The 19,122-nt window shown below is 41.7% G+C and overlaps 1 protein-coding gene and 1 long non-coding RNA gene across 9 annotated transcripts in view; one reads left to right on the forward strand and one right to left on the reverse strand.

The window, feature by feature from the left end:
- PSMF1 (proteasome inhibitor subunit 1) overlaps positions 1 to 19,122 on the reverse strand; it is a 49,429-nt gene that overhangs the window by 22,899 nt on the left and 7,408 nt on the right. For 6 of the 8 annotated variants that reach the window (XR_014315699.1, XR_014315700.1, XM_082745889.1 and 3 more), the window contains exons 3-5: positions 17,227 to 17,379; positions 15,382 to 15,464; positions 3,484 to 3,669 (exon numbers count right to left, since the gene is read on the reverse strand). Coding sequence is in view for 6 of the 8 variants with exons in the window: in XM_082745889.1 (XP_082602015.1) it covers positions 3,484 to 3,669; positions 15,382 to 15,464; positions 17,227 to 17,379 (422 nt within the window). In the remaining 2 variants the exon portion in view is untranslated. The remainder of the gene's footprint in view (positions 1 to 3,483; positions 3,670 to 15,381; positions 15,465 to 17,226; positions 17,380 to 19,122) is intronic. The other 2 variants (XM_082745892.1, XM_082745891.1) reach the window with 1 other exon arrangement.
- LOC309872177 lies at positions 11,699 to 15,363 on the forward strand. The gene is made up of 3 exons (XR_014315708.1): positions 11,699 to 11,769; positions 12,324 to 12,439; positions 15,138 to 15,363. It is a non-coding gene; the product is annotated as an uncharacterized lncRNA (long non-coding RNA).

Genomic DNA, 19,122 nt, shown 5'->3' on the forward strand with positions numbered 1-19,122 from the left:
TCTCTTGTTATAGCATTTATTTATTTTTTATTTTTTAAAGATTTTACTTATTTATTTGACAGACAGAGATCACAAGTAGGCAGAGAGCAGAGGAGGAAGCAGGCTCCCTGCTAAGCAGAGAGCCCCATACAGGCCTCCATCCCAGGACCCTGAGATCACGACCTGAGCCAAACGCAGAGGCTCAACCCACTGAGCCATCTAGACACCCCTAGTTTATTTCTAGATCTCAATTCTATTCCTTTGGCTTTACATTTCTATCCTTATTTCAGTACCACACTGTCTTGACTACTTGTAGCTTTGTAATAAGTTTTAAAATAGGAAAGTGTGAGTCTTTTGTCTTTTTCAAAATTGCTTTGGTTATTCTGGTTCTCTTTGATTTTTCCATATGAATTTTAGGATCAGCTTGACAATTTCTGAAAACAAAAACAAAAACCCCAGAAAACAAAAAACCTACAAACAAGAAACTCTGGGATTGGGATTGCACTAAATATGTATATCAATTTGGAGAATATTGCCTATATTAATTCTTCTTATCTATGAACACAGATGTGTTTCCATTATTTAATCTTAATTTCTTTCAAAAATGCTTTGTAATTCTCAGTGTACAAGTTAATTTTTGTTAAATTTATTAAGTATTTTTTTTCTTTTGGGGGTTATTATAAATGGGATCATTTCCTTAATTTTCATATTATTCCTTACTCATGTACAGAAATACAACTGATTTTTGTTTTTTGATCATGTATCCTGTCACATTGCTGACATTGTTTATTTTAAAAGTTTATTTAGAAGATTCCTTCGGATGTCCTATATATGAGATTTCAGGTAAAAGAGTTTGTTTACATCTTCCTTTTTAATCTAGATACTTCTCCTTTTTCTCAAGTGATTGTCTTGACTAGAATCTCAAGTATGATGTTGCATAAAAGTAACAAGAGCAGACATTCTTGTCTTACTCCTGATCTTTGGGGTAAAGCATTTAGTCTTTCTTCCTTAACTAGGATATTAGCTGTGGGTTTTCTGCAGATGCTATTTATTGAGTAAGAAAACTCCTTCTATTGCTAAATGCTTTTATTCTGAAAAAGTGTTGGATTTTGTCAAACGCTTTTTCTCTACTGAAATGAACATGTGGTTTTGTCCTTTGTTCCATTAATGTGGTATGTTACACTGACTTTTTTTCAGATGTTAAACCAACCATTTCTGGGATAAATTTCTTTTGGTCATGGTATATAATCCTTTTTCTACGTTGCTGGATTTATTTTGCCAGTATTTTGTTGAGGATTTTAAAATCTATATTCAAAAGGGATACTGGTTTGTAGCTTTCTTCTGAGGTCTCTGGTTTTGGTATCAGGGCCCCACAGATCCAGACAGACAAGGTCAAACACTGTATTTAGTTGATATAACTCTTTTAATAACAGCCCTGCTCTCCCTTTTTTCCTCATGCCATTCATGTGACAATGAAAACAAGGTTAATTTATCCTGTAAAAAATGTTCAGTTTTTTAAAATGTTCCAGTTTTGGCTGCAACACATGTATCCTCAGGTGTTTATTTAACTCATTCTTCTATCTCTCATGCTTCTTTTCATGTGAGAGTTAGAGCTAAACCCAGGTTGCTGTGTACTTACTGCTGCATCATATCAGAAAGCACTTAATGTCTGGCTACACCATTTTTAGTGTTAAGATTGATCTATGGGCTCAGGTGCTATCAGCCTGGATCTATCCTTTATAAAGTTCTCCATCAGCCTGCTACCTAAGGGTTTCAGCAAACGCTGATGATTTGTGCCTAGGTACGTTCTTTCAGGAGATGTTGCAAAATGGTTATTTTTGATTCTTTCAATTCTTCCAAGGTTAGGAAGTTTTATCTTCACAATTAAAAACTCCAGGTCTGATTCCTAGTTAGGGTGGCAGAGCCTCGAGGTGCTGCTGTGGAAGCCCTGGGGGGATTCTTGCTTGCCTCTGTGGTTGGAGGATCCTCACAGCACTTGAGGCGGACGCCAGAGACAAGGCACATTCTACATAATGAGTTCTACATTAGAAAAATGACCTGCATCCCACACAACTTTCCAAAGTCTTGTTAGGTGTTCAGGGAAGTATAAAGCCTTCATAAAGTATCCAAGTCTAATGAGACACTCTCCATCTAATATTTTGTTTGCCATTCTCCTAAGAACTGTTCATCATTTCAGAAGAGTCATGTTAGTAATAGCAATGCAGTTTATAGTATTTGAATTTGGCTTGAATACATGTGTATATGCCAGCTTTTGTTGCTGTCAAATTCTACATAATTCCATATACAAGTGCAAATGTCTGACTTTATTTTCCAGTGTAACTCTGCTTAAGCATCTACATGATCAAACGGACATTATCTTATTAAATACTCTCTATTTCTCATTTATATTATAGTTAGGACTTTATACTGATTCCTTTTGAAGTGTGCATTCAGTTAGATTATCTATGAATATCATTTCAAGAGAAGTAAAGGAGATTTCACGAAGTATTTGTTTTGACATGGGCAGTGAGTCTGAGAGAGCTGAGAATTACTATCTACTTAAGGTGTAAAAATCCACCCCAACCTCTTGATTGCCATCCAGGGCTTGTTCTTAAATCTTGCCACCATATTTGGCCACATCGTAGCCACAGCACTACACTGGGATTTGACAAGTGAACTGCAGCCCTGGCCCTGTCTCTTTATTAGTGGCTGGTGACCTTAGGCAGGTCATCTTACCTGTGGTCCTATCTATAAGGAGGTTAGATTAGACAAGCTGTTCCCAATCCTTCAACTACTTTTTAGTATTCACCCTCCCCACAGGATTTCTGAAGAGTGCCAAAGAGACTTACCAATTATTATTCATTGTAATAAATTAATTTCCCATTTTTTAACTAAACAAGGATATGTTAATTGCAAAACAGGATAAAATAACAATGGCAGTGAACACTTACTGAGTGCTTATTATGGCCCCACGGTGAAGCCCCAGGCCCCCATTACTGCTACACTGGGGATTCCAAATTGGGAAAAGTGCGGTCTCAACCAGACACTAAGGTCTCCCACTGGTTTTCATCTCCATCCTCAGAGTATGAGTCTCCTGTCGTAGATGCTCCCACCCTAATCTGGTAAGATCTTGGATGAGACATACTCATATACCTCATGTTGCTTTGGAAAAGTTCTGAAGCTGTCAAAGAGGTTAGGTGGCTGCCATGAATGAAATGGAACGGGAAAGACAGTTGGCCTCCAACCCTCTGGGAAGGTACTTCTGCATCTCCGCGTTTCCCTGAAATGCCCAGCCCCAGTCCCTGTAACCCAAAGAAGCTGGGTAGTAAGGGTGACTAGGAGCCGTATCAGAACTCAATGCTCCACTTCTGTCTCCATCCACCAAGACTCAGACAATCTGTTGCAGACACATGGAGGCCAGAGAGTGGGCCACGTGGCAGGATGGTTATGGCTAGAACCCTGCAGAAGCACGGGATGGCTGCCTGCTGGGGGCTCTGTACTCACCAGGGAGGCTGCCGGCTCGTGTGTGGGTGCTGCGGGTGAATCCGGAGCGGGTCCACCTCTCTGGCAGTGGCAGGCGGAAACTCCCGGGGGAGACTGCTGACACTAGCCTTGTCCCAGTGCTCATGGATAGGTGTGATGATTCCAGACACAATGCGAGACCGAAGTTCCTCACTGTTCTTGTAGGTCCTGTAGGAAGGAGACGAGGTGTCAACTGCTTGCACCTGGCTGGCAACCCCGTATACACTATTCTGGCAGCGGCGGCGGCGGCGGCGGCAGTGGCGGCCCTGATAGCTCTTCGCTTTGCGCTTGGACTGTTTGCAAGGGTGGGGACAGGCCGCCCGGCGGACCTGTGTGAGGGGGGCAACAGCCCGGTGTCGTCTCCGAGATTTGGGCCTAAGCTTCTTAGGCATCTGAGTTGCCCCTCCTCGCTTACCACCCCATTAGAAAGAGGTGACAGTGCAGGGGCACAGGGCCTGGACTGGCTACTCCTCTGTACCTGCCCAACCCTCTCCTCAGCCTCATTGTGTGTTCATCAAGGGTCATGGGAAGGGTCATGGACAGCCAAGGCTCTTGGGGAGGATGAACCAGGTTCCTGGTCCAGGTAGGCGGGGCTCTGGGGGCTCAAGGTCAGTTTTGTCACCAACTCAGAGCCCTTGGAAGGCTACGCTGGGCCTCTTTTCTCTGCCTGTGACAGCCAAGCATGGTGGGCTGTAGCTGAGTGTTGAGGCAGGCTGAGGTAGCAATGAGTGGGTAGTGCTCCAGAATTCCTAAAAATCTGAAATTTAAAATGAGACATATTCTGGGCCAAAAAGCAAATCTTACAAATTTTAAAAAACTGAAACTATATAGAGTATGTTCTCTGACCATATGGAATGATACCAAACATCAAAATAGAAGGAAGTCTCTAAATAATGGAAATTAACCCAATTCTAGAAAACCCTCAGGTCACAGAGGAAGACATGAAGAAAAATACAAAGCACTGAATAAAAATAAATATATAACATATTATATGGGGTAGGTGTGCCTGGTGTGTCAGTCAGCTGTGTGGCTGACTCTTAATTTTGGCTCAGGTCACGATCAGAGTTGAGAGATCGAGTCCTATGATGGGGCTCCCTCTCAGCAGGGCATCTGCTTGGGATTCTCTCCCTCCCCTTCTGACCCTCCCCCTACTTGCATACTCTCTCTTAAAATAAATTTTAAAATCTTAGGAAAAAATAGGCAGAGATATGGCTAAAACAGTGCTGAGAAGAAACTTCATTGCACTAAATGCTCACATTGGAAAAGAGGAAGGAAATCGATAATCAAAATTCTGACCTCAAGAACCTAGAAAAAGAGCAAATAAAACCCTAAACAAGGCGGCACCTGGGTGGTTCAGTGGGTTAAAGTCTCTGCCTTCAGCTCAGGTTGTGATCTTGGGGTCCTGGGATGGAGCCCCACATCGGGTTCTCTGCTCAGTAGGGGGAGCCCGCTTCCCCCCACCCTCTGCCTGCCTCTCTGCCTACTTGTGACCTCTGTCTGTCAAATAAATAAATATATATTTTTTTAAAAAAAGCCCTAAGCAAGGCTGAAGTAAGGAAATAATAAAGAATGAAAATCAACAAAAGAGAAAACAGGAAAATGAGAGAGAAAATTAATTAAAAAAAAAAGTTCTTCCAAAAAATGAATAAAATCAACAAACTTTTAGCAAGATTGGCAAACACAAAAAGAGAGAAGACACAAATCACCAATAGCAAGAATGACATGGGATATTACAACACATGTATTGTCACTGGAAGGATAATAAGAGAATACTAACAACTTCAACTACTTAGAACACACCAATTCTTCAAAAACCACAAACTAACACTCAGCCAAAATAAAATAATTTGAAGAGTTCTATTACAGTAAAAAAATTCATACTTAAGCACCCAAAACAAGAAATCTCTAGAGCCAGATGATTTCAGTGGAGAATGCTACCAAACACTTAAAGAAGAATTAAGACTAATTTACAGCTATTTCCAGATAATAGGAGAGGAAGAAACATTTCCCAACTCATTTTATGAGGCCAGGATTGCCTCACATCAAAGCCAGACAAAAGAGCACAAAAAACAAAACTACAGACTTGCATTTCCCATGAACTTGGATGCACAAATGTTCAACAAAGTACTAACAAGCAGAATTAAAAAATATATTAAAAGAATCATACACCCCCAGGATTCACTGTTGGCATGCAAGGCTGGATCAGTATTCACAAATCCCTACCATATCAATAAGCAAAGAAAAGATATATGATCCTATCGACTGACGCAGAAAATGCATTTGACCAAATCCAACATGGAAATCCATTCATTATAAAAACTCAACAAACCAGGAACAGAAGGGAACCTCTTGAGCTTCATAAAGAATACCAACAAAAATCCACAGTTAACAAAATACTTAATAGGGGCTCCTGGGTGGCTTGGTAGGTTAAGTGTCTGCCTTCGGCTCAGGTCATGATCTCCAGTTCCTGGGATCAAGCCTTTCATACTGGGGCTCTCTGCACAGGAGGGAGCCTGTTTTTCCCTCTCCCTCTACCTGCTGCACTCCCTGCTTGTGCTCTCTCTGTCAGATAAATAAATAAAAACCTTAAAAAAAAAAAAACAAACAAACCCACAATAACAATCATTTTAATAATGAAAGCCCTGAGCTGACTGCAGGATATTTCTGAAGCTAAGTGGGAGGGAAAGACTGGGGAGTAGGGAAGGAGGGAACAAAAGCTGAGCTATGACTTTTTTCCCCCTCTTAAGATTTACTAGAATGGAAAGAGAGGTAGAAGTCTTACAAATTAAGTTTATTTCCCTTTATCTGAGAAGCCAATGAACAGGTAAAAGTGGGAAATATGGATTGTATTCCCATATGATTTAGGTCGTATGTTCTTGGGACCTTAAATATGGAGTTTTAGAAAAAGGCTGCTCATATACATGGAGCAATAAGGATACAACAACTAATATTTACTGAGCACTTACTATGTGACAGGCACTGTTCTAAGTCCTTTACATACATTACCTAAGTAAGTTAACAGAACAACTATTAGTTACAAATCCAGTAAATAAAGTCAGAATTTGAATGAAAATTATAATAAAATAACGAAAGATTCAATGCTTTGCCTCAGACTGGGAATATGGCAAGGATGTTCTCTTTTACCACTCTTAAATAATATAACACTGAAGTTCTAGCCATTGCAATAAAGCAAGTAAATAAGAAAAAAGAAAAAAATATAGATTAGAAGGGGAATAAAACTTCCCTTTTTTGCAGATGACATGACGGTCACCCTTGAAATTCCCAAGAAATCTACCAAAACCTTCCAAGAACAATGAGTTCAGCAAGGTGACTGCATAGAAGATCAACACGCATTTCTATATACTAACAGTAAATACCTGCGAATCGAAACTAAGAGCCTAATATAATTCATAATCACCCCCCTCCTCCAGAAAAGAAACAGCAAAAACATGTTCAGGAGCTACTTGCTGAAAATTACAAAATGATGATGAATAATTCAAATAAGACTTAATAAATGGAGATATACCATGTTCATAGTGAAAATGTCAATTTTCCCCATAATAGGTTTAATGATCTACAGGCTTAATGCAACTCCCAGCAAGGTCTTTATTGACACAGACAAGCTTATTCTAAAGTTAGTACGGAAAGGCAAGGACCCTAGAATAGCTCGGACTCTTCTGACAAGATAAGTGGGAGGAATCATTCTACTCAATTTTAAGGTCTACTATGCAGCTACATTAATCAAAACTGTGTGATACTGGCAGAGGGACACACAGAAAGATCAATGAGAAAAAAAAGAAAACCTAAAAACAGGCACACATTAAGTACAGACAACTGCTTTTTGAAAAAGCTGCAAAAGCAGTTGAAAGAAAGAAGAACAAATGGTTTGGAGCAATTGGACATCCACAGGCAAGAAAATGAACCCCTATCCAAACCTCACATTTTACCTAAAAATTAACTTAAAATAGACCACAGACTTAAATGTAAAATGCAAAACTATAAAAAGCTTAGGATAAAACATAAGAGAAGATCTTGGGGCTCTAAAGCTAGGCAAAGCATTCTTGACACCAAAAGCATGATCCATAAAGTTGATAAAATAAGTATTATCAAAATAAAAAACTTTGTGAAAGACGTTTTTGAGAGAATTAAAAAACAAACTATAGGCTGGGAGAAAACATTTATAAGCCATCATCTAAAAAAGGACTTGCATCTAAAGTATATAAAGAACTCTTATACATACAGCAGTAAAAAAACTCAAACAATCCAATTAGAAAAGGGGAAGGGGCGCCTGGGTGGCTCAGTGGGTTAAAGCCTCTGTCTTCGGCTCAGGTCATGATCCCAGGGTCCTGGGATCGAGCCCTGCATCAGGCTCTCTGCTCAGCGGGGAGCCTGCTTACCACCCCCCGCCCCCGCCTGCCTCTCTGCCTACTTGTGATCTCTGTCTGTCAAATAAATAAATAAAATCTTAAAAAAAAAAAAAAAGAAAAGAAAAGAAAGAAAATGGGCAAAAGATACGAACAGACACTTTGCCAAAGAAGATACACAGATACACAGATGGCAAATACATACATGGAAAGATGCTCAACATCATTAGCCATTAGGGAAATACAAATTAAAACCATGAGATAATACTACATACCTATCAGAAAAACTAAAATGAAAAAGAGTAACACCACTAAATGCTGGTGAAGATGCAGAGAAATGGTATCACTCATTCACTGGTGGTGCACACGTAACACAGCACAGACACTCTAGAAAATCAGTTGGAAGTTTCTTTAAAAACTAAACATGCAACTGTCATTGTGCTCTTGGTCATTTATCACAGAGAAAGAGAATTACGTCCACACTAAAGCCTGTACCTGAATGTCTCAGCATTCAGGTATGCATATGCCTATAGTGTTCATAGTGCATATGGCATTATGCAGAGTGAGAAAAGCCAATCCCATAAGCCTAAGCTTACATACTGTAAGAGTCCATTTACTTAACATTTTTTAAGGCAAAGGTATTTTTTAGAAGATTTTATTTCGGGGTACCTGGGTGGCTCTGAGGGTTAAGCCTCTGCCTTCAGCTCAGGTCATGGTCTTAGGGTTCTGGGATCGAGCCCTGCATCAGGCTCTCTGCTCAACAGGGAGTCTGCTTTCCCCTCTCTCTGCCTACTTGTGATCTCATTCTGTCTCAAATAAATAAATAAAATCTTAAAAAAATACATTTTATTTATTTGTCAGCGAGAGTGTAGAGAGTGCACAAACAGGGGGTGTGGCAGGCAGAGGGAGTAGCAGGATCCCCACAGAGCAAGAAGCCCGATGCAGGACTCAATCCTAGGGCCCTGGGATCATGACCTGAGCTGAAGGCAGACCCTTAACCAAATGAGCCACCTAGGTAGGTGTTCCTTAACATTTTTGAAATAAAATGTTAGAGATGGAGAAGAAGTGGTTGTTGGGGTTAGGGATGGGGAGGGACAGTGGGTGTGGCTATAAAATGGCATCAGGAAGGATCCTTATGGGGGCAGCTGGGTGTCTCCGTCAGGTTAAGCATCTGACTCTAGATTTTGGCTCAGGTCATGATCATTGGGTTGAGATGGAGCCTCATGTCAGTCTCCATGCTGGAGCCTGCTTGAGATTCTCTCTCTCTCTCTCTCTCTCTCTCTCCCCCTTTGTCCCTTCTACTCCTCTCAAAAAAAGAAGAAGAAGAAGAAAATGAGGAGGGATCCTTACAGTGTTAAAAAGACTTATATCAATGTCAATATCCTAGCTGTACAGTTTTGTACAATGTGATCACTGAGGTAAAATGTATAAAGGATACAAAGAATCTCTGTATTATTTCTTTTTTTCCCCCTCTGTATTATTTCTTACAACTGCATTTAAGACTACAATTATCACAAAATAAAATTTTTTGATTTTTTAAATTTTTAAGTAAGCTCCATGCCCAGCATAGAGCAAAACATGGGGCTTGAACTCATGACCCTGAGATCAAGATCTGAACTGAGCTCAAGAGTTGGGCCCTTAACCAACTAAGCCACCCAGGTGCCCCTCAAAATAAAAACGTTTAATTAAAAAATACATTTTTATTATATAACCATGAGAGGACTGAGAGATTTAGAGTAGATCAGTGATTTCAAATTTTCTCTTTCACAGAAGGGGCCCCAAGGAGGATAAAAGAGAAAGCCCAGGGACCTCTATTTCCTGCCCTTACCCTTTCCACGAGAACAATTTTACTTTTACCACTTTAATGTGTCAATCCTAAAGAACACTGTGAAGAAAGAGTTGGTGGTTCAAAAGTGTAACATGTGAAATGGCTTGGAAGATCTAAGGGCCTGTGGGTTCTACATCCCTACAACAATCAGGTTCTTGCTCAGAACACAGAACTTTGGGGACCTTGCTGCTTCCCTGACCAAGCTGGGTGGAAGGGGAAAATCTAAATCCTCTTTTCCTTTCAATCAGATGAGCTGTGTGTGATACAGCTAAAAGGCCTCTGATCCCTCTATGTAGGATGTGTGTTTACCTGCAGAATTCCAGTCTGAAATTCTTGCACAATTTCTAAGCCTTTGTAGCACTGCCATTTTGGTAGCAGCAAAGACAGCCTATAGGCTACCATCCTGCAAGGGCAGAAATAGAAGGGGCACGGCAGAGAGGAACTGGTTTCCTGCTCCTTAGGAAATCAGGGTTTGCTCAGCAAGGGGCACAAATTTCCCCTGTAGCGTGTACAAGACAAGCCATGAGCACCTACCAAGGAGGGCTGGATCGGGGAAGGTGACTAGAGACAGGCAGTTCAGTGTCGCTGACAATAGGACAGAGCAGGGAGGGTGCGCCTAATGATCAGGAGGCAGATCCATACCCCAGCTCTCAGAGCCTCAGTTTCCATGGAGATGATTCCTGGTGATGAGATATTTTTCCCTTTGTATGTTTACTACAAGCTGCTACACCCAGCCCTGAGCACTCAGTGCTGACATCTCGTTTTGTTTTCACAACACTCCAAGGTAGCATTGTTGGTTCCGCACTTCACAGTCATCAAAAACCAAAACAAAACACTCCCCCAGCACATAACCCCAACAAATGTATTAAAACAAACAAATAAATAAATAAATGGAGACACTGTCATCGTTTCTCGCAGTACTGCTAAGGGGACTAAATGCTGGAATGGGCATGTAGAGCCTAGCACGGGACCTGGGTTCCTGCACGGATTTCATCATCTTCTCCTGCAATACAATTCCAGAATGAAGAAGTCAAGAGAAAGGCTCCACGTCCTTTCCTTACCCACCTTAGGGGTGCAGGGCTCACACAATGTGCAGCGCCCACTCTGGCTGCGGCTCTGGGCTGGCCTCATTTCACTCATTCCACTGGCCACTATATGCAGAACAGATCCAGGCCCTGCCCTCAAGGACATCACAGGCCAGGGTAGGGATGACCAACTCTAACCATAAAACACCGATGTATCAAATGCTTAAAAGGGTGTTATGAAACCTCAGATCTGGTGGGCGGGCAGGAAAGGCTTCTCTGAGGAACTCAAGTTTCAATGGGAACTGAAGGAAGACCGGGAGCTGGCTGCGTGAGGCAGTCAGGGAGAGTGCTCTACGCACAGGGGAGAGCTCAGAAGCAGGGGAGAGGTGTGTGTGGCACACTGGCCAAGGCACAGCCACTGGGGGGGGACGTGGTACAGGATAAGGTTGCCAGGGTTAGGCTTGAGGCCTCATCGAGGATTTTGTTTTTATCCTAAGAGCAAACAACATTCACTGGAGGGTTCTGAGTATTTTTCAGAGTAAAAAAAATGTTTTTAATTGTGGGAAAATACATATAAAATTTAGCAGCGTAACCATCTGTAAGCATAGAGCTCAGCGGTGTGAGGTGCAGATTACAGTCACCACCACTAGCCATCTTCTGAGCTCCCCCATCTTGTAAAACTAAAACTCTGTATCCAGGAAATAGTAACTCCCTATTCACCCATTTTCCCAGCCCCAGCATCCACTGTTTTACTTTCTGTCTCTAGGAATCTGACTACTATAGGTATCTCATCTAAGCAGAATCCTAACATGTTTGCTTGTGAGTGGTTTATTTTGCTTAGCATAATGTCCTCAAGGTTATTCCATGTGGAAGCCTGTGTCCAGCTCTTCCTCCCTTCTTAAAGCTGAGTAACTGTAGGTACAGACCACACTGCATGTATGCCACTGTGCATCTATACTACGTTCTGTTTATGCATTCATCTGTTCTAGGTATTCATGGATACCTACGTGGCTTCCACCTTCTGGCTACTGTGAATAATGCTTCTATAAACGTGAGTATACAAGTATGCATCTGGACCCTTTCAATGCTACTGGGTATATGCCCAGAAGAAGAATTCTTGGATTCTATGGTAATGTAATTTTGTGAGGAACCACAACACTGTTTTCCACAGTGGCTGCACCATTTTAAATTTCCACCAACCATGCACAAGGATTCCAATCTGCCCACATCCTGGACAATACTTGTTATTTTGTTTTGTTTTGTTTTGTTTTGTGATAGTAGCCCTCCTAATGTATGGGAGGTTGTATCACTGAAGGATTTCAAGCCAGGGTTTTAACCATGACCATGTTTTAAAAAGGCTGGTCCGACTTCTGTGTGGGGAATCAACTGAAGGGTGGTGAGCCGAGCAGAAGTCGGGAGCTCCTCACACAAAGGCTGCTTGGAAGAGGGGCAGAGATGAAGGGGTGGCCTCAATCATGGAGGCAGATGGTGTGCAAGTTTGAGAGGAGTGGGGTGGGTTCAAAACAGTTATTCCTGATTAGATATAATAAAATGCAATAGGGTTTCTAGGCTGTTCTGATGACTGTGAATTTATATTCATTCCAGGTTTCCTCTAAAATCAAGAAGGTCAAGGAGGATGGCAAAAAAGTCCCTACGATGCAAGAAAGTGGAAATAGCTGGGCCTAACCATGTAACAATTTCATCATACTTACGGAAAAGGAGTAAGTACCCTCTGAACATAATACTCTGACTATGTACATCCTCAGCGGGACACAGCTGAATAAAAAGAAACAGAAAGAAACTGTACTTGAAACTTTATTTGGTTGATTTGTTCTTCATTGATACTGATGTAGCAGTCAGAGACTGTGTATTTTAGGATCAAACAAATGAGTACATACGTTGATGCTGTTGGAAACTGGAATTCTCAGCACAGAAGAGAGCTAAAGTACAAAATAAAAGAGTAAGAATCCCATGGTGTTAGATTAAAAATGAAGGCATCACTTTAGAATAAGCAAAGACTTTAAGAAAAAAGATTCTAAGCTCTATTCACTCACTGAAAGGACCTGGAAGCAATGGCATCCTTAGTATTAAAGAGCATATTCAGGGCTCAGATTCTGGTTTTTAAATATGATTCCCCACTAACAGAAATCATGGCTCCTTAGAAAATCAACTGATTTCAAGGCAGGGGCAAGAAAATTACAGGGTAAGGCTAGGACATCTTTACTGTGTCAGAAAGTATGAAACACTCTATGAATGATGGGTACATGTCAAAAGGACAAAGAAGGCAGTCTAAAAGGTTTCCCACTGGGCATCCAAAGAATGACAGAAATGGATCATAACTTAGAATAAAAAATAAGCTTTAAGTCTACATGGGTATTTAAAAAAAAATAAAAATAAAGGAGACAGGAAAAAACTTTTTTAAAAAAATGATGATAAATGTAAAAAGAATAATTAAGACAAAAAATTACTGTCTTACATTTATCTCTGTAATAACGGACTCAGGGGAGAATCATGGATAGATGCCAAGACTGCTAGATGGAAGACTGCTAGGAAGCAGAGTACTCACGGTCTGCTGGTATAATCCTGCAGATGACTTATTAAACATAAAGGAAAACAGACGCCCTTACCAGGGAAAAAGCTGACAGACACCAAGTGATCGCCAAGTGATCAAACTGATCAGAGTCAACAAGACAGACATCTGCACCTGAAGTGAGACACTGAGGAGAACACAGTGTCATCTATGCAATGCTCTTGTCAAAAATGATCAGTCTGAATCAAATGATGAGCAAATAACCTAATAAATCTGATCGCTAGGAAACAATCTGAACATTCTACATGATAATGGATCTGGAGTCTTTGAAAATACCAAGGCCGTGGAAAACAAACATTTAAGAAACTATTCTGGATTCAAGGGAATTAAAGGGCCATGAAGATAAACGCAATATGGGATCTTTGGTTGGGTAAGAAAGAACCCTCAAAACCAAAAAACCCAAACACTAGCTAAAAAGGACACCCCAGGATGACGGCAGAAATATCAGCATGGACTGTGTATTCAGTGATACTCATGCATCCGCGCTACACTTCCCCAGTGTGACCACTGTGCTAATGTCATACAGGGGGACGCCCTCATCCGAACAAGGAGATAAAGATGCTGCTGGAGTATTTAGGGGTGAAGGTTCACAAAGTCTGGAGATAATTCTCAGCTGCTTCAAGAACAGAAGAGCACACAGAAAAATTAAACAAATGTGGTAAAACATTAAACACTGGTAAATCTAGGTGACAGGCATATGGGCGTTCACCATATTTTTGCAAACCATCTTTTCTGTGGAGTAGCAAATTTCAAAATAAAGTCAAAGGAATGAGAAAATAAGCCAGACAGGGAAAAAATCTTTGCAAAACATCTATGATAAAATATCATTACCCAAAATACAAAAAGAACTCTTAAAACTTAACAGCAAGAGAATAAACAACCCAATTAAAAAATGGACCAGAGATCTAGACAAACACCTCACCAAAGAAGATATGCAGATGGAAAACAAGCATATGAAAAGACGCTCCAAGTCGTGTGTCATTTGGGAACTGTAAATTAAAACAAGATACTACTACACGCTTATTAGAATGGCCAAATCTGAAAAACTAACACCACCAAATGCTGACAAGGATGTGGAGCAACAGGAACACTCACACACTCACACATTGTTGGTGGGAATGTGAAATTGTACTGCCACAATGGAAAACAGCAGGGCAGGTTCCTACAAACAGAAACATGTTCGGGGCTCCCGGGTGGCTCAGTTGGTTACATGTCTGCCTTCAGCTCAGGTCACGATCCCAGGGTCCTAGGATTAAGCCCCACATCATGTCGGGCTTCCTGCTCAGTGGGGAACCTGTTTCTTCCTCTCCCTCTGCCCCGCCTTCTTGTTCACTTGCTCTATCTCAAATAAATAAATAAAATCTTAAAAAAGAAAAAAAAAAAGTAAACACTCCCTCACACACTGCCAACAATGAACCTGAATGTAAACCATGGAATGCGGGTGAGAACGTGTACTGATGCAGACACTTCCATTATAACTATACAGAATGCTGATGGCGGAGGTGGGAGTGGAGGAGGAGGTGTTCATGGGAACTCTGCACTAGCTGTTCGATTTTGCTGTTAACCTAAAGCTGCTCTAAAAAATAAAGCTCATTTAAAAGAAAAAGTTAGAGGTGGAGGTAGGCACACCTTTTCTCCAGGAGCCCACTGTAACTGACCCCATTGGCCTGACTCTACTTCTCCCCTGAAGCCACTGCAGCACGTGTGGATCCTCGCTTCTATCATTGTACTTCACGTAGTATTTCCCACGTGAATCTTCTCTTAAATTAAAAATAGAAAAGGGAATTTAGACCTTGCAGATAATCTAATCCCATTTTCTCATTTCACAGATGAGGACACGGAGGTCAAGAGAAATAAAATGTCCAAGTTAGAGGTCTGAGACCTAGTCTCCAGACTCCTGCTCTGCTGCTTCCTGCCTTGTAGCTGACTGCCTTCATGACCTAGTACTGGAAGTATCTGTGCCCAGAAGACATAGATCATTTTATTAACCTTTCTTGACTCTCTGGACTTCTCCACCCCATTCCATTGTTTCTCTCTTCGTTTTCCCAAGGAAAAGCCATCACTTAGAAGTACCTGTGGAAGTCAGCCAGGTGTTCTGAATCGATATAATCATCCAAATTCAGGGTCAAATCTGATACCTGCTGTGACCCACTTTCCTAGAAAAATGAAAACAGAAAACAAGAAACTGGGGATATTTCTGGGCTAATGGGAGAATAGTTAAATATTCAGGTTAAAGAAATATACATACACAAAGAAACATACCGGGAATGTCTGTAATATGTGGAATACTCTTCCGGTGCTTGGGGTCTGCTCTGATTTAGAAAGACTGCCTTTCTGAGGCTGGGCCCAGTAAACCTACCTGCCAGGCTCTTTTGCAACCTGGGCACAGGCATGTCACAGGTGTGTCAAATGGATGCACATCTTTGACTTGCAGGTGGACAACATGGAAAAGAAAAGCAGGCCCAACAAAGGGTAGATGTCTTGCTCACAAGGTTGGATGCCTTTGCTAAGGCATCAGCAGCTCATGGGAAGGGGCTCCAGGGCCCACAACCCAAGCCAGCACCTCATGTCTGGGGCACTGGCAGCAGCAGTGGTTTTCATGGTGTGCATCTGAGCACTGACTTGAAAGCCCAGCCTTGAACCTGTTTCTCCAGCCCTCCCAACAATTCAATGGCTATCCCAGTTCTTTTAATAAACCAAATCTGTTTGAGTAACTTGAGGGAATTTTGTTATTTATAACTAAGAACTCTGTCTGATACACGATCTAAGTCTTTGTCAAAACAGAAAGGGTAAGATGAACATAGGGGAAGGGAAGGAAAAATAAGATAAAAACAGAGAGAGAGGCAAACCATAAGAACTCTTAATTCCAGGGAACAAACTGAGGGTTGCTGGAGGGGAAGTCAGTGGGGGGATGGGGTAACTGGGAGACAGATATTAAGGAGGGCATGTGATGTAATGAGCACTGGGTGTTATACACAACTGATAAATCACTGAATTATACCCCTGAAATAATAATACAGCATATGTTAATAATACAGCATATGTTAACTAAACTGAATTTAAATAAGGGGAAAAAAAAACGGAAAGGGATAAATTATGGTACTATAAAATACTACATACTAGTTAAAATGAATAAGGTATATCTACATGCATTCCCATGTAAAGACCCCCAAAATATACTGAGTGAAAAAGCCAGGTACAGTGCAATACAGACTGCATGCTACTTTCTGATGAACACACAGAGACAACAAAGACTAACTTAACAGGAGAGTCACTGCCCTTGGGGGGCTTAGAGTCCAGCAGCAGAAGATAAACATCAAATCAAAGGACAACTAAGTACATAATTACAAACTGTGGTCAGGACCAGCAAGGAAATAAAATGATGAAGTAGAGAGGCATAATTTAGATTTTTCTGGCAGGTGAAGACTAGGTAGGCAGAACTACACTTTTTGAGGAAGTGAAAAATGAGAAGGGATCCGCAGGAGCTGAAGGGAGGAGGGTGTGTGTGAGGCAGCCCACGGTGGTGGGGAGAGTTTTCCATCCCTGGAAATAAGACATGTAAGGGCACTAGGATAGCAGAGGGCTAGGTTTATCTAAAAAACTAAAAGTAGCCCCCGCTAGGGCCTACAGTAAGCTTTTTTCCTTCCCTGTTGTCATTGAAAGGATGATTTGCATAATCATTTACATAATCATTCCCCTGTGATGAAGTACCCCCCTTGGTAATACCAGAAGGTGAACGTCTTTGAGCACAAAGCTTTTCTATATGGAGGATTCCTGTCTTAGTTCCAGAAGTAGGGTCACTGGGTAAAGTCCTCACGAACATTTAAGGCTCTTGATCTGTACTGTTAAATGGGCTGCAGAAAGGGGATCCCAACGTCCGCTCCCACCAGCAGGTGCCAACATGTCCCTGAGACTCACCAGCACATTGATGATCATGCTGTTCTCCACAGTGACAGCCTTCACAAGGAGCTGTCTGGACCCATCCTTAGACTCATACCGGAGGACATACAGGTCTTTACTGCTATTCCATTCGGCCGGCAGCAGTTCTGACTTCTTATCATTGGGACCTGGCTGAGAAGACACCGAGGTTGAGAGGAAGATCACAACCTCAGAACACAGAGGTATGAAGGACCTTGAAGACAACCTAATCCCATTTACTCATTTCACAAATGAGGACATGGAGGTCAAGAGAAATAAAATGTCCAATTTAGGTCTGGGACTCCTGCTCCAGTGCTCCCTCTGTTGTAGCTGACTGCCTTCATGACCCAGTGCAGGAACCTGTCCAGAATCTGCAGCCTTGGTTTGGTAAGAATCTCCTCTCCACCCCCCTGCCAAGAATAAAGCCAATCGCCTGAGGGTTGCTGTGAAATTCCAAGACTGTTTTTCTAAGTTCAGGACCTGAACTAAGTTCAGGAGCATCAGCAAGAGAAGCACTGAAAGCGTTGACAAAAAATAAAAGATCCTAGTGTGCTCCCCTCCAGACTACTGCAGTGGGTTCCCACAAATGACTGACAGTTTTCACACACACACACACAAATGGAGCACATGTACAAGAGAAAACATCAGTGCACACCTCTGTGCCTCCTGCTTCAGAAACAGACCACCACCACTGCCAACGCCTTAAGTAGGGTAACTCCTAATGAATCTCTTACTCCTCTCACAGATAATCGCCACTCTTATTTTTTAAAACGTCTTTACTTTTCCTTATAGCTGTATTACTACATACACAACCCTAAAAGATGTATTGCTTCAGGTCTGTTTGAATTTATAGAAACGGGATCACCTTTATCGCTTCCTTTTTCATTCGAGATTGTGAGGTTTCGCTGTGTTGACACATTTAACCACACACGGTCCACTACCTAGCGCTCCGCAGCAGCACAGCTCACAGCTATGCGATGTGGTGCTATACAAGCTGCCAGGTACACACTCATTTGTTGAAGCCTATGTGAATGGTGTAGAGGTTCGCTATGACAAATGCTGCTGCTAGGAACACTTGTGTACACACCTGCTGGTACACAGGTGGATAAACTTCTGCAGAGTATGTGTGGGAAAAGAACTTTCAATCTGTAAGATAAAATCAAACCGTCTTCCGAAGAGGTACTGATTTACACTTCCACCAATGTGGTAGGGGTCTCCTCATAGTTCCGTGTGGCCAGCAACATTGTCACTGCCCAACTTTAAACTTTGTGCTCACCTGGTGGGTGTAAAAATGCATCCCTGTTGAGTTGTGAGGTCTTCTTTTTCCTTTTAAACCATCCTAGGACTTCCCTTTTACACACTATAAAGTTTGCAAAATCATCTTTAAATTACTTCTATAGGAAAAGGTAACAGAGTAATTTCCAGGTGGGGAAGGATCTCTTAAGATCCATGAGAGAAAAATAATACTGTCTTTGAGACTGTTCCCCAAACTGAAAGCTTCTGTTCAACAACAGACACTGCAACATTAACATGCAGCTGCAGGCCAGGACGAGATGTCTGCCATGGCCACAGATGAAAAAGAATGGATAACTAGCACATTAAGGGAATGCCTGGAAAATGAACAATAAAAATTGGGAACCCATTTGAAAAACTAGCAAAAGATATGAACGAGCAAAAGAGCGAGTAGATAATGGTATACAGAGGGCTGTTCAACTTCACCAGCACTCAGACAAGTGCAGGCTGAAACCACAAGGTTCCACGTCACACCCATCTCACTGGTATCATCCATTTCTCTATTCCTCTTTCATGTGGGTGTGGGGACAATGGGGACGCTCAGACACTGCAGGTGGCCACTTACACTGCTGCAAACCCTCTGGAAAGGAGTCTGGCAGCATA

Source organism: Mustela nivalis (assembly GCF_964662115.1).
Source record: "Mustela nivalis genome assembly, chromosome: 8".
NCBI lineage: Eukaryota > Metazoa > Chordata > Mammalia > Carnivora > Mustelidae > Mustela > Mustela nivalis.